The following is a 15,884-nucleotide window of genomic DNA, read 5'->3' as shown; positions in this document are numbered from 1 at the left end:
AATCAAGATAAAAAGCGAAACATTAAATATGGGAAACAAACGAATATATAAGAAGTTGAGGGATAAATTATTCAAATTGGTGCTGCAAGAAGGTGAATAGGTGGTATTGTGAGCGTCATTCTTTTAAATTAGTATCAATATTTCAAAAGGCAAAAATTCAGATAAAAAAAGCTAAAATTTATGTCATTAACTTGCAAGGTCATCTTTCAAAATAAAATTACTATTGTGGAAAAAACGAATCGGGTAACTCCAATACAGTTTGGTTTCTAATAAATCACTTGAATATATATTACTCCATTTCACGAAATATTTTCAACTTGGTTGTAAATGTTGGGTTATTTTATCGAAATCACGAACTTTCCGTAGTTGCTCAAATGCTCGCTGACTTCTTGTGATTTAATTAATTTTTTTTTACCACTAAATTTGAGATTAAGTAATTTACACCTGAACCTTTCCTTTAGTAAATTCAGGGGAGTTTTGTCCTTTTTTAATTAGATTTTTTACGTGGCAAGAATATTAGCGTTATATATCTATATATATATATAATATATATATATATATATATATATATATATATATATAGTTATTATATGCTTGTGTTTATATATAGGATTGCGGGGGAACGGTGAACGTAGACACCTCTGATGTAATGTGTGTGTGTAGGGTCGAAAGCAATGGTGATGAACTGTCTGTGCAGGTGTATGCATATGAATATAGGTGTGTTGGTTCTCTAGTTTACTACCATACATTATCTACGGGATATTGAAGAGTGACGGGTACAAAGAAGCCAAATGACGGATGCCGTGCTCTAACAGTCAGGCAGCACTACACACAAATATATATTATATATATATATATATATATATATATATATATATATATATATATGTATATATATATATATATGTATATATATATATATATATATATATATATATATATAATATATATACATATACTATAAATCTTAATATTATATATATATCTATATAGATATCTATATATATATTATAATTATATCTATATATATCTACAGGGTGTCCATAAAGTCCCAGTACCATTTTAAGCAATCATTAAATACTTGTAATGGTACTGGGGCTTTATGGACACCCCGTATATATATATATGCATACTTTATAACTTTACATATATGCATACATACATACATGTAAAAAAGTGAAACTAAAATGCTCCTTCCTGATGACGCATTCTAGACTTTCGTTCGCAGTTAAATATTCTTAGTATAATGTTATATATTTTTGCTTACAGGTTCAACCAAGCATTAAAGCGGAATATCAACGAGTCTTTCAAGTGAATGTCTGACCCAACATGGTCAGACCGACGTAGCAGATTGTTGCGTCATGCTAAAGAAGCAAGAAAGCAGCGACTCTTAAGAGAAACGAGGAACAGACGGCAAAAGAAAGGAAAAGGAGAACAATTGAATCAAATGAAAGTCATGTCTACCCGTAACTCAATTGGCAATAGTGTTAAGAAACTGCCTCCATTAACGAAAGGTAAGATTGAACTTATAAAGGTTAGTATTCTTTAGCTTCCAATTAAATTACTTTATTTCTGATTAAAGACAGTATTTATGGTATGTTTAGCAGTGAAGTGTTTTCAAGAACGCTGTTTCCTCATTATTTTTTATTTTATTTGTCTGTCATTCTGTCCTCTCCAATAATGGTTCATCTCTGAAGTGACCCTTTTGATTCACGCTCTTTATACACCAAGAGTTAACTTGAATAAATTTTTTTTCTCTCTCTATGGTACCGCCCATTTTTCCTACTCTCCGTATCAAGATTTTAATACTTATTAACATGGTCTGATTATTGTCGAGACATACTCTGGTATGAAATTAATCTCTACCTATTTTTGCAGTAAAGAATAATGGATAGATATATGCGGTAATAAATACATCTAACGTTACATTGAATAGAATTTCGTATTTTCTCTCTCTTCAGACCAAGGCAAAGAAACTAATGCCAAGGAAAAGAAAAGCCCCATTCGTCACCAAGTGGCTCATCACCTAAGGTAAACCTCTTTTCTTAATTATGTTTACTGAAAACTCAGTGTCTTCTTTCTGTTTGATCTATTGGAGTTAATTTCTTATCTGCTTAACTAGGGACGCAATAACTTGTGGTTTATAGGATTTGGATTGTAATTTCAAGAGATCACTGATTTAGAAATTACGAGTTGCTGATAACTGTATGTAGCCCGGTTACCGGCATGGCTCCGTACCTTATGGTTGATGGTAACCGATATTCAAAGTTGACGGACGGGAGCCCCGCACCTCTTTGGCGCCCCAGACGGGTTAACAGTACCTTACACCATTTAACGGCGTTGTAATCCCGTAACGACGCATTAACTATAACTATATTTATACAACACAATAGGATTTACAGCAGTACTGTAAAGTGTAGAAAGCCTTACTTCCTTATCTTTAATCCTTTGGGTGTCTTGTAAAGTATGTACTAGATACCTACATTGATACCTTGCACTACTTTAGAAAAAGATGAAATTAGTTTTATTTTGTTCCTTATGATGTCACCTGATAGGAAAATGAGGTTGTACTCTTGAAATTAACTTTTTACTTGGTGTTTTAACCTCTTAAAATTTATATGTGCAAACACAAGGAAATGGAACGAAAATGAGTCAGGTTTTTCTTTTATTAGCATCTAACTTCACACAAAAAAGAGATTTACTCAATACCTTATGTACATATTATTTTTACCATGTTTTGAGTCATTACAATCACTAGTAGATCTGTTTTTTTACCTATCAATACCTAAAAGCTAAATATTTCGACTTGCCAAATGTTGCACTTCTGTGACAGTAACATTTTGTATAAAAATATATATATATATATGCTTATTAATCAGCTTTCTTAACAATATACTGATAGGTAGAAAATTAATGATATACACAGAAACTAAAATGAGAATAATTCACCCTTAACTAGCACAGGTAACCTATATAGAAATACAAGTTACATCGTCAATAAAAAGAGTTAACTTGCAGAACAAAATGAACAAATCAGATATCAATTGAGCAATGCTTATAAACAAACAAAGAAAGCCTTGTTTTCCCAAGGTTAAAAGCAAAAATTTATCTCAACAGAGTGAGACAGATGAAAAATTCATATCTTAGTTCACATCATAATTATTGTTGAAATGTCATTTCTCCAGTTAATAATTGATATTTAATGACAGGCACAGAGTAGAAGAAATACAAGTTACACCATCAGTGTACGATATAAGAGTGACCTTGCGTCAGAGAAGTGGTTTTCAGTTTAACTGATCATTTTATCAAATATGAAATAAATAATTAACCAGATACATATACGCTTACAAATAAAGAATTTTTTGCTCTTTTTTTAAGCAAATCTGCAGAAAATTAACTTAAACAAGGAATACGACACATAAAATAGCAACCTCAATTCCTATCATAATTATTGTCAAAGTTCTATTTCCCAAGGTTAAAGCTAACCCTGAATGACTAACAGATGTGATTAGAAATAAAAGTATCAACTTAATAGTCAACTCTAAATGACTAGCAGATGTGATTGGAAATAGTAAAAGTATCAACTTAATAGTTAACTCTAAATGACTAGCAGATGTGATTGGAAATAAAAAGTATCAACATAATAGTCCAAACCTCTAAATGACTAGCAGATGTGATTGGAAATAGTAAAAGTATCAACTTAATAGCTAACTCTAAATGACTAGCAGATGTGATTGGAAATACAAGTATCAACATAATAGTTAACTCTAAATGACTAACAGAGGTAAGGAGTACAAGTTACATCATCAATGAAATAGTGAATTTGCAAAGAGGTGAGGTAATTTGTTTTTTTTTTCCTCAAACAAAACAATTATTCTTACATTTAATACTTAATAATAAATAAATGAAGTATTGAAGTATTACCCAAGTTTATCAGCAGAGATATAATTTCAGAAACATGAAACAGGTCTAAAAATTCTAACATTGGTTCACATTAAATCTTGTCATCAAAATCTCTTTCAGTTCCAATACCCTCAACCTTTTGTTCCTTCTTTTTGAATGGATTATCCCACTGCTGAGATAACCAGGAACAGACCTCTATACACTCTAGACCAGCTTGTCTGCATTGACACATGTCCTTTGCAACATTTGTCTGTGCAGTACAAGTGGATAATTTCCCTCAATTCTACTGGAGCAGATTCACTTTTATACAGAATAGGTTGAAGTCCATTGATACATACATTCCATTCATTTCAAGTAGGGTCAGGTATTTCAGGTTCATTTTATGGTGATCTTTGATAAACTTCTATGGCCATAGAGTGGGTAGTATTTTTTCCATCTATAGTCTCTTCATTCCTGTCAAAATTATCAATTGCTGCATCAAGTGTAATGTAAGAATTTTTTGGGTCAAATGGAGAAAGGTCCTTTGGAACAAATATTCCTTCCTGCGAGGAGAGCTGATCTTCTGCAACTGAAGTGAGGAATCTACGAATGTCATCTTAACTAATGGAGTGTTCGCAACTATGCAGGTCATCAATAATCTCTCTACTTCTAGCTCATGATGCATCCTAATACCTAGTGAGAAAGATAGACATTGCAACCTTACATCCCAAAGAAATAAAATCATGGCAAATTGCATGGATTTTAAGGTCATTGTTGCTCAAATCACTTTCTGCATTGTGATTGCCTCATCAAAACCTTTCTTTGATGTACACCAAACTATGAAATCATGGAGGGCATTTGAAACAAAGGCTAGACTCACTAATATTTACTTTTCCACTTGGGGTGTACCCTTGTGACTGGGATGTGATTCCGGAGATCATTTTGCAAATAATACCAGCAGCCTTGAGCAGGATTAGTGTATCATTATTAAAATCCTTCACACTTGCCAAATTCATCCACACTCATTTGCAACTGGACAACCCTTTGTAAGATTTCACCAATACTAACATCCCCAGAGCAAACAAGATTGCGAAATTAATGAAAGTTTTTCACCAAAATAATTAACCAGTTTAACTTTTAGATTCTGATTGAATAAATATTACTGCTCCCAAGCTCCTTACCAGTTAGATAATTGCTCATTAAGAGAGGAAAGTGCTGTGATTGTATGTGTAGTGGACTCAACAGTTAATTTAATTTACTCACACAGAAGATTGAAAGCTGGATCCTCGTAAAATTTTTCTTGTATGGCAGCTTTTTCCCTTTAGCTGCCTTGATATTATTCTCACTAATAAAATGAGAATAACAAGAACGGTAGTACTTTGCATCCATTGCAAAAATGTCAGGTTATGCAAGTATTTGGATTTTTATTTCATCATCATCTCTTTCTATTGCTGCATTAACACACGGTTACGAGTAGATTCTCCTTACCAGTTGATATTGGTATGAGTTTTTCTTTCCACTTAAATGACTTTCCACAGATAAAGCAGTCAGATCTCGCATTGAATTTTGAAGTATTTAACCTCTTGAGTCGTGAAAGACAAGATAGCCTCTCCATTTGGTTATCAGTTTCAGTAGTGCTTCTTTTTGCATAAACTATGTTTCTTTTTGTTGTATAATTAGCTCTACAGTTTTGTGATACCTGATCTTAACCACTTCTTTTAGAATGTCATCCCAAATAGGTGAAAGTCTACTAACCACATAATCTTGATGAAGTTGTGCTGCATGAAAAATAGTTTCAAACCCTTGTTTGGTGGGATTCGCAACAATTGGATCATCAGGGCATGACTTCGTAAGAGAAGTATCACAAAATATACAGCAGTTTTCATAGCTATTCTTTTTCTTTTTGGCTGGTGGTTCCTTATTAGGGCCCATTACGCAAATCTGTACAAGAGGAAAAATCATTGGCAAATAAGTCTAAAAAATGGTTGGGTAAAAAAACAAAAAAACAAATGAGTATGCTAAAAAATTATGGTATGGATTGAAAATCATTTTGATTCTCAAAGGTAATGAAAATATGCTATATGATGTCTGCAATAACCAATAACTACTCAACAATGCATATTTTTTAGTATTTGGAGCAAAAAAAGAAAAAAAAACCGGAATAAAAAAAATTTGTATTTTAAATTTTTAGTATAGTAATCCAAAAACAAATGGTCAATTTACCTTATCAAAAGTGAATTTCACGAGTAGGGTGAGGGGGGGAATACCGACCTATTAGTAGAAAAAAAATTGCCTTAAAAATCCCTTTTGTACCTGAGAGAGTGCACACTATTCCCAAAACAAACTACGCAACATGGCCCACCTATGGTATACTCATAAATCCTTAACTCGGAGAATGTGTCATATTTTGTACTTGAAAATTTTTGGGAAATGGTCGGCACTCAAAAAATGCGGGGAAACACCGACCAGGGTGAATGGTCATCACTTCGAAGGTGGTGACTCAACCCTAGAAAAGATAATGAAAAATATTAGGTAATGCAACAATACAATAATACGTACAGTAGTCTGTTATATTGTACAGTGCAGTATAAAACAATTTTAAACATCTAACTCACCTGGTAGTTATATATATAGCGTCCAACCTCTTGACGCTATATATATATATAACTATGTACCAGGTGAGTATGTTCAAAAATTTATTTTATTATGAAAATATAATTTTTAAGTATAGTGCTACTGTACTACTGTAAAACAAATAAAAAAAGAGAATTCCTTACCAGGAGAGGCTGGTGGAGATACTACAGTACTGTACTGTACAATGAGCATTTTATAACACAATTTAAAAAATTTATAAACCTAAAAATACAATACAGTAAACAAAAGAAAATTAATTCATTTGGCACCACTGAATCTGATGAAGCTGGAGACTGTACAGATGATTTGGGATGGGAGGAGGGAACTACTTCTGGATCTAGAATAATGACAATCTGTACAGTACTGTATGTATAGTATTGTGTAAACTGTACTGTATGTACAATAAATTTAAGTATGTACTACTGAAGTGGTACACTTTTTTTTCTACAATGTATAACAGTTTACAAAATTTAATAAAAAAAAGAGAAGAAATCCATAGTGTGTATATTGTACTGTACCTGTTGAAGCTGGAGGGGGTTTAGTTGATGGAGCTGGGAAACCTTCAAAGGATTCAGCAAGGGAAGCTGTGTCATCACTTAGGAACATTCTGCCAAATTCTTGAATGATGAAGAAAAAAAAAAATATATTACATACAGTGTACAGTACTGCCCAGTAAAACAATTTATGTATGTATACATATTAAAAAAATAAACAAAAAAAAGGAATTCTTTACCAGACAGAGTTGGAGAGGCTGGTGGGTCATATAGTGAAGGGTCATCACTTCGAAGGTGGCAACTCAATCCTACAAAGATAATGAAAAATATTACGTAATGCAACAGTACGTACAATAATACAGTAGTCCGTTATATTGTACAGTACAGTATAAAACAATTTTAAGTATAGTATTACTGTACTACAGTAAAACAAATAAAAAAAGTGAATTCCTTACCAGGAGAGGCTGGTGGGGATACTACAGGTACAATCATGACAGGTTCAGCGTTATCAAGATGGGACTTCTCTTCTGCAATGATAAAAATGATTGGGTTATGCAATGTATAGTACTATACAAGTACATACTGTACAGTAGTACTGTACAGTACAGTACATGTACTGTGCTACTGTACTATGTATACTGTACAGTGTACTGTATGTGACAGTTTTTTGTATAAAATTTATTACAATTTATAAAATTGTTCATTAAAATACAGTACAATAGTAAAAAAGAAAGGAAAAAAAGTAAAGAATTTCTTACCTCCGTTAGGAGTGGCAGGTGGTTCTGGAGACTTTAATATCTTAAAGCCGTATAGCTCTAGCGTAGATTGAATGAGACTTTTTGTTCTCCGAAGCTTTGTAGACCTTTCCACATTAGGATCCTTTTCCTCACTTATTGCCAGCCCTTGCCCAATATGGGCCACAGGATGTGACAAGCTCTTGGGACTTAATAACTGAGCCTTTTGGGATGGTGCCTCTTCATCCTCCTCGTCCTCGATCATCTGCTGTTTCGGCTCAAAGAGATAGTCTGCTGACAGCTCCTCTCCATAGCATTGCAGCACCTCTGTTACATCAGCTTCCACCTCCATTTTGACCTTAATACTATACTGAACAGCATCAAGACTATCTCCCTTCTCAAAGCCAGGGAAGTCCATCACAAAATTTGGGCTCACCCAGGCCCCATTCACATTGAGGTGTTTGTGCAAATTTGCACGAGACCTGAAACGATGAAACCAGCCCTTGCTGGCTGCAAATGTTACACTTTCACTACCTTTCCCCCTCTTCAATACTACTGCCTCATGCAACTCCAGAGCCTTCTCCCGAATCAAATCATAGCTCACCGGGACATTTCGTTGGTTTTGGTCTTCGAGCCAGACCATCAATAACCTCTCCATCTCTATAATGTTGGTGTTATGTTGCTTGCCTATTCTATACGTACTACAATGTGTACCAGCCATCATTGAAGCACCACCTTTCATATGTTGTAAGACACGTTCCTTAGCCTTAACTATTGTCTGAACAGTAGTTCTACTCAAACCAAGGGCCCGGCCGATGTCGGTGTTGTTCTCACCTGAAAGAAAAGTATTCGTTTAACCTATACCAGGCATTTGTTATTAAAAGTTTGGCTGCATGCTGTCTCCTAATCTGCATACAGTATAGTACAAAAGCATTAGTTAACCTAGACAGGCATTTGTTGTGATGTCTTTGTACAGTACTACTGTAAATGCATTTGTTTGGGATATGTCATGCTGTCCATGTAATCTGCAAACTGTACCTGACAGTACTATACTATACTACTGTAATCTCATAAGATCATGACAAAAATATTCTTTAAGGTAAAATATCACCATGAACACATCAATTGCTGAATTTGCACATTTTCACTCAATATTTAGCAACAAGAAAGTGAACTTTTAAGAAATCTTTAAAAAGATTGAAGTTTCATTCGGAAAATGAGTTATAATTAACTGCCATATTAATAAAATATAAGCATTAGGCTTGGAGTAATTACATAATCTTTTATATCAATTACAATATAATTACCTGTCCTGTTATCAAACTACAGCTATACAATTACAAGGATAGAAAAAATGCCAAATGCAGTTGTAGTTATAATGCAATACAGGCAGTCCCCAGGTTACGACGGGGGTTCCGTTCTTGAGATGCGTTGTAAGCCGAAAATCGTCGTAAGCCGGAACATCGTAAAAAATCCTAAGAAAACCTTACTTTCAATGCAAGCATTAAAAGTATGTAAACTGCATTCTTATTGGATTTTTCCTAAAAAAAAACCTTCAAATATTGATTATTTTGCATTTTTGGTGTCATATTTCTGCTGCCAGATGAGCATTGTAGGCGTCGTAACCCTGGAAATAATGTCCGATGAATATAATTGAGAAGCGCCTTAACCTCGGAACGTCGTAACCCGGGGACTGCCTGTACTCACTTTTAATCATTCAAAATTTTAATTAATATACAAATACATACAGTATATGTATCCTATCTTACGCAATTATATTTTGTACACCTATCCCATGGAAGAAAAAAATCAATGCAGATTGTTGCAAAAAAAGAACGTATATGCGATTTTGTCTCCTTTTAATATCAATTTATGAAACAATTGTAATCAATTCACTTTATAAGAATGTGATTCAATTATAAATAAAAAGTTACTTTATTTTTTGAACAATTCAGTTACAATAGAATTAAAGATTACAATTACCTTGAGATGTGTAATTAATTACACTTCAATTAAATTACAATTACTCAAAAGTAATGTTCACAAAACGACTCTAATGCAACTCTTAGATGTCTTATGTTTTAGTATGTTAATGAATTTTTTATCAAACGAGCCCGACTGAAAAACCTCATCTCTTGATCGCTTGTGGGGGGGACTGTAGCGTTCATTTCTGGGTTCCTAAGCGGTCACTCCACAAACACAGTTGCGGGCACATTACACTATTCTTATGAGCCTTGTTATTTACAACTTTATTTTTAATTTAGTTCCGGTCTTGAGATGCTTCGTAAGCCGAAAATTGTCGTGAGCCAGAACATTGTCAAAAATCCTAAGAACACCTTACTTTTAATGGATTAAAAACTATATAAACTGCATTTTTATTGAATTTTTCATAAAAAAAACCCTTAAAATATTGAATATTTTGCCTTTATGGAGTCATATTTCTTCCGTCAGATCGGTGACGTAACGCTGAAATGTGCCGTAAACCTGGGAATAATTTCTGATGAATGTTAACTGTGAAAGCATCGTAACCTTGGGTGGTCATAAGCCGAAACTGTCGTAAACCGGGGACTGCCTGTAATAGACTTCTGCATGTTTTGTAGTGTTGTCCAAGTTCCAATGCATTTTCTGTGATTATTTAATAACAATAGTTTATCTTGTTAGATTACTAGTTTCAACAATGCTTTTTCTCTTTTAGCCACTTCTTCCTTACTGTTGGAGATGACTTTTCCTATTTTGCAGTTGGAGTCCCCAAGGATCATCACTTTTTCCTTGTTATCCTCTGCTTTATTTATTTCCTCTTCTATTAAGGAGTACATGATTAACAGCTGGTAATTTTTGCATTTATTTTCCTGTGGGGTATATATAACACCTAGCCATATCTTGTTTGCACCATTGTTAATGCTGACCCAGATAGATTCATGAGCTATGTTTTCTCCTTTAGTTTGTACAGTGACACTTGCCAGCTCATTCTTTATGCCTTTTAGGACTCCTACATCCCTCCTGTTGTTATGGAACACCCTGTAAACAGTTATTTCCACATTCATTTTCATGAAGGCGAGTTTCTGTTAAGCACACTATTACTGGGTCCCCACCTTTATGATTATTTCTGTCAAAGATACTAATTGTGTCCCTAATATTTACATAATACATTCCACAGTTAGTGTATGATCTGTTTTCTTTATACTTCTTGTCTTTTTACAATTTTTTTTTGTCTTGCACACCTCTATACCTACTGACCTCTTCCTAGGTATGGTCCTCCCATGTTGGATACTATGGGGTATCTTACTACTTCTGCCCATGACACAGGGTTTGGCTTCTCTGCTTGCATATTCCTTTTAAAAAAAAAAAAAAAAAAAAAAAAAAAAAAAAAAGTATCATGTTTGCCACTTCCTCCAAACCAAACTCAGTCTTAGCATATCCATCTCATTGTTTGTTATGAATTCTTTAGTTGTTTTCCTCATCTGGCTATTTCTTTCAAGGTTTTGTGCTGTACCTAGCACCTGAAGCAGCAGCCCATCTTATTCCATGGACATGGTTTCCTATTTAAAAAAAAACTTGCACATATACTCCTCATCTCTGCTCACACTTTTATTCTGGCTCATAATAGTATGTGCCTTTCCTTCCATGTACTACAGACCTATTTTGACTACTGATTCTGTGACTGTATTTACAGTTTCTTCCATATTTGCAGTTCCCCTCTTTGAAATGCTCACGTTCTAATCTTTGGCCTACTTCGTTTCCTTGTACTATACCCCTATTCTGGTGAATGACCCAGTGACTATATTTACAGTTTCTGTCATATTACCTCTTTGAGGAACTTGCATATTATCCTTTGGCCTACCTCTTTTCTGTCCTGGGTTCTTTATAGGTTCTGCTTTTCCACACATGCAGGTACTCACAAGAATCTTTCATGCAATTTCCAGCTCTAAAGAACCTGCACACTGCTCTTGTTAGCTTATCCTTATCTTTAGAAACTTTAATTTTCCATGGATTCCTTGCTTTCCTTCAATCCCTTTTGATCATGATCCCTGTCAAGGGCTTTGCTATTTAAACCTTGCTCGTCATCAGGGTTTCTAACTGATCTGGAAGTTGTTTTAGTGAGCCTTTCCATGGTTATACTTTCTTTGTTTTCCATTAACTGATCTGGAAGTTGTTTTAGTGAGCCTTTCCATGGTTATACTTTCTTTGTTTTCCATGCCATTCAGTAGGTTCTCATTTTGGGTTTTCAGGTTTTCTATGAGACTCCATTGGTTACTGACTGTCCTAATGTTTTCAGCTATTTTTCCAACTGCCTTCTCTAATTGTTCTTTGTATGATCTGCAATCTTCTTTCAGTAACTGTAGTTCTTCCATTGATTTCTTCTCCTGTATTACTTTGTGTGTGTGTGTGTGTTTTTTTTACAACATAACTTTCCAGGTTCTTGATGATCTGGGATTTTTCCTCTTAAGTCCTTTCTCATAATAATTTCCTCATCCTGACTTGTTGCCCCTTTTTTTCCTGTACTTTCTCTTACATTCTACACAAATACGTACTTAGTGGTTCCGGAATTCCGGTAAAAATGCCACAGGCAAAAAAAAAAAAGTTACAGGAAAAAAGTCACATTAATCTTTATTAGATACTGAACTCCAGGGGTAAATTTTAACCTGGTATGTATTCACCTTTGCTGTGTGTTTAGTACAATCCAGTTGGGAATTATTATAAAAACATGAACAAAAGACTGTCAATATGATAATGATAAAGACCCCCAAGAAATATTGTGAAATTTTCTTTATGACGTATTACCGCACTATAAATTAATGCGACTTTTGTTCCTGGCCAAAATTATGACTTTTTCCCCAGCCAAAATTGTGACTTTTTTTTTCCCATGCTTTCTTCATCAAAGCATCTCGTGCAATACAAATAAAGGCCTTTTACCTTCTCTGTCATTTTTATAGATCTCAAGAAATTCTTCATTTCACGCTTGTTAAGGCGTTCCGCGGCCTTCCGCAGATGTATAGCTCATGTAATTTCACTATTTGTATATCTCATTATCTTTAAATGTGTCTCCGAGAAAACACAAACCCTTCTGGCCCAGTCCCAGTTTCTCTCCGTTAAGGCAGGACACTACTACATATCCGTCCGCATCCTCCTTTATAGCCTGTTTTACCTGTAATAAATTATTACGGGCTGCTCTGTGAACAAGAGCCCGTGCTGACACAAGGTCTGCTTAATCAAAAACAACAATAATAAATTATCAGTACCCAGCTACCTGTCTTACTCTCTGGTCCTAACAGTATCATATTTATGTACAAAAAAAACCTATGTAATACATTTTTTAAAATATAAATTTTAAACGTAAAAGCACGAAAACTTAAAATTACAGTAGGGCAAATTCAACACATCGATCGCTAATTTGCACCTTTTCACTCTATATTCAATTGGTCAAACAAGAAAATGAAATTATTAGAAACCTTTCAAAAGACTGAAGTTCCATTAACAAAATGAGTTATAATTAACCCCCAAAATAGTCACGTTCTGTCTCCAGCATCCGCATTGCCCATAGACGTTCAGAACTTCAGATTCACTTCAGTTTGCCGATACCTGGTAGAGTGAGGGCGTGGACGCTCCGCTCAGTGATAACGCTATAGACTACGTTCTTGCTTTGTTTGTTTGGTGCTTTTACGTTGCATGGAACCAGTGGTTATTCAGCAACGGGACCAACGGCTTTACGTGACTTCCGAACCACGTCGAGAGTGAACTATCACCAGAAACTACGTTCTTGCAGCAGAAACTGGAAAACCCAGCGAAAAAGGAGATCCTGAACTGAACTATGGTTGAAGAAATGAAATAAATTTATTTACTGATATGTTTTAGTACGTTAGTGAATTCATTTTATTATGCGAGCTCGACTGAAAAACCTCATCTCCTGACCACGTGAGGTGGGGGGGGGTTCATTTTATTAAGCGAGCACGACTGAACAACCTCGTGTGTCATGATCAGGTGACGGGCCGTTACAAAGACTGCGACTGAACATAAGTAATGCTTTGTATCATAAATATGAATAAAAAAATAAAAATACCTTGTAACAGATTTTTCATACTAATTTAAAACAAAAAAGCATGAAAACTTACAAATTACATTAGGGTAAAATACACTGATCGTTAAATTTTCATCTTTTTCACTCGGTATTTCCAGAAGAGCGCCAGGGCCGGGAGATCGCTATTGTGTCATGGCCACATGTTTTATCCTGATAATCTTAATAAAAATGTGGAATATCATTTGCCTAAGACTTTCCTATGGTCTGAACGATAGTTTACTAATTTTTAATGCCATATTCTATGAACTTGAAGGCAAACCTTGGCCTCGAGAAAAAGAAAAAAACTCACCTTTTAAAGAACGCTTAACGATGTCATATTTCATCTCCAATGATATAGTCTTCCTCCTCCTAGTGGCACTTCCATCGGACGCAGTATTCTCACGTTTTGGAGCCATAGTGAATTTAAACAACGCACGCTTAGGCGATAACGTATCCAACAGTTAGCACCTATGTGAAAGAAGGGAAATACTTGACTGATGTGATGGTCCTCTTTCAACTCCGACGTTGTGGCGTTGTAACTTGAGGGTACCGGGTTGTATGGTATTCCTACGCCGGGCGTATAGCGGACAGATCGTTCTCCGGTCAACTCAGAAAAAACTAGTTCCCTTCGACCGTCTGGCTGGGGCATGGTCTAAGCAGGAGGCCTCTGGATCCTGAATTCCTGGGTCTAAGTAAAAGAAGGGTAGCTGTGTCTGTAAACCAAAAAATTTTAAATGTTAATAAGGGATTTTTATAATATTTTTGTAAAAGAAAAATTTGAATGAGCAAAATGCAATGGTTTTAAGTGTTTTTAGAGGTAATGGGAGGGCAATAAAAGATTGATTTCATTTGTAGAATATTGAACATCACAATAACATCAAGAATATAATTAAGTAACAACTTTACAGGTGAATAATAAAATTCATGAGGAGCTTATTTCATAACCAATGATAAATAGTTGGACATTGAGATTATATACATGTATCATAACTTTTTTGGGAGCTCTTAGTTCCGTTAATTTATGGTGTTAGTTTAGACACTGCGTTTTTTATATTTTGGTTCAGGATAGGCATTCTAAAGAAAATTCTGCATCACACCAAAAATGTTACGACGTCTTGTGGTATATCTACAAATATGATTTCACTAGAGTCTTGACAGTATTTCAGCCTGCCCTCAGGCCCCCCTCCCCCATAATACATTTGGGAGAGCTTCTCCATAATAATAATAATAATAATAATAATAATAATAATAATAATAATAATAATTATAATAATAAATTTGATCGCAAGTCGGTTGCATGAACTTTTCTGTTTTCCCTGAAAACATAATTTATTCATCCAGTTATTGTCACCAAACTTTACAAAGATACTAATAATACTATTGATAAGTGATTTTTCATATACAGATAGTCTGTATAGGCTATTTGTACTGAAACTCGGCTGGAGACAAAAATATATATAACTAGAATTCCTATTTAATTATGTTAATCTTTATAAGTCAATGACTGACAACTTGCCCTTTTATACTATAAGACTTAAGAAATCGGCAAGATCAAATCAGTTGCAATATATGTAAAATTCTTATTTGGTTATGAAACCATCTACCTGTTAATAACCTTTTCGAATTTCTCTGTTTCGGGGTAAATGAAATTAAAAATAAAAATGAAAAATAATGGAGCTTACAAGACGAAATATCCAATTATATTTTTAACGAGAGAGAGAGAGAGAGAGAGAGAGAGAGAGAGAGAGAGAGAGAGAGAGAGAGATTATATGGAATCCACGAAAAGTATGAAGGCCAGCACATTACCATTAGCACAAACACAAACGCGCGCGCACAACAAAAGACCCCCTTAGGGGGGCAGTGCCGTCAATGCACCTCATGCGGTGCAATGTAGGCATTACTTCAGGTTCTTTGCAGCGTCCGTTTTACTGTACCTCCGTTCATAATCTCTTTCTTCCATGTTACTTTCCACCCTTTCCTAACAATTGATTTATAGAGCAACTGCGAAGTTTTCCTCCTGTTACATCTTTCTAATCTTTTACTGTCAATTTCCGCTTCAGCGCTGAATGGCCTTAGCTGCCCCAG

General features: G+C 34.7%; 1 protein-coding gene across 2 annotated transcripts; it reads right to left on the bottom strand.

Annotated features, from left to right (window-relative positions):
* Positions 1-3,660: 3,660 nt before the first annotated feature.
* Positions 3,661-14,327, bottom strand: LOC135223296 (uncharacterized). Of its 2 annotated transcripts, XR_010316463.1 has the most exons (7): positions 14,110-14,327; positions 7,769-8,578; positions 7,466-7,537; positions 7,250-7,318; positions 7,035-7,133; positions 6,245-6,388; positions 3,661-5,823 (listed from the first exon to the last, which is right to left on the bottom strand). XR_010316463.1 is itself a non-coding variant. In XM_064261767.1 (6 exons), the coding sequence occupies exons 1-6, from the start codon at positions 14,213-14,215 to the stop codon at positions 6,324-6,326; spliced, it is 1,221 nt and encodes a 406-aa protein (XP_064117837.1). In that variant the 5' UTR covers positions 14,216-14,327; the 3' UTR covers positions 5,880-6,323. The 2 variants fall into 2 exon arrangements, 1 of the variants encoding a protein (XP_064117837.1); XM_064261767.1 differs by lacking the exon at positions 3,661-5,823 and having other exon boundaries at positions 5,880-6,388.
* Positions 14,328-15,884: the final 1,557 nt, after the last annotated feature.

This window comes from Macrobrachium nipponense, chromosome 8 (genome assembly GCF_015104395.2).
Source record: "Macrobrachium nipponense isolate FS-2020 chromosome 8, ASM1510439v2, whole genome shotgun sequence".
In the NCBI taxonomy this organism is placed as follows: domain Eukaryota; kingdom Metazoa; phylum Arthropoda; class Malacostraca; order Decapoda; family Palaemonidae; genus Macrobrachium; species Macrobrachium nipponense.
This window is presented reverse-complemented; position numbering and strand designations above follow the sequence as displayed.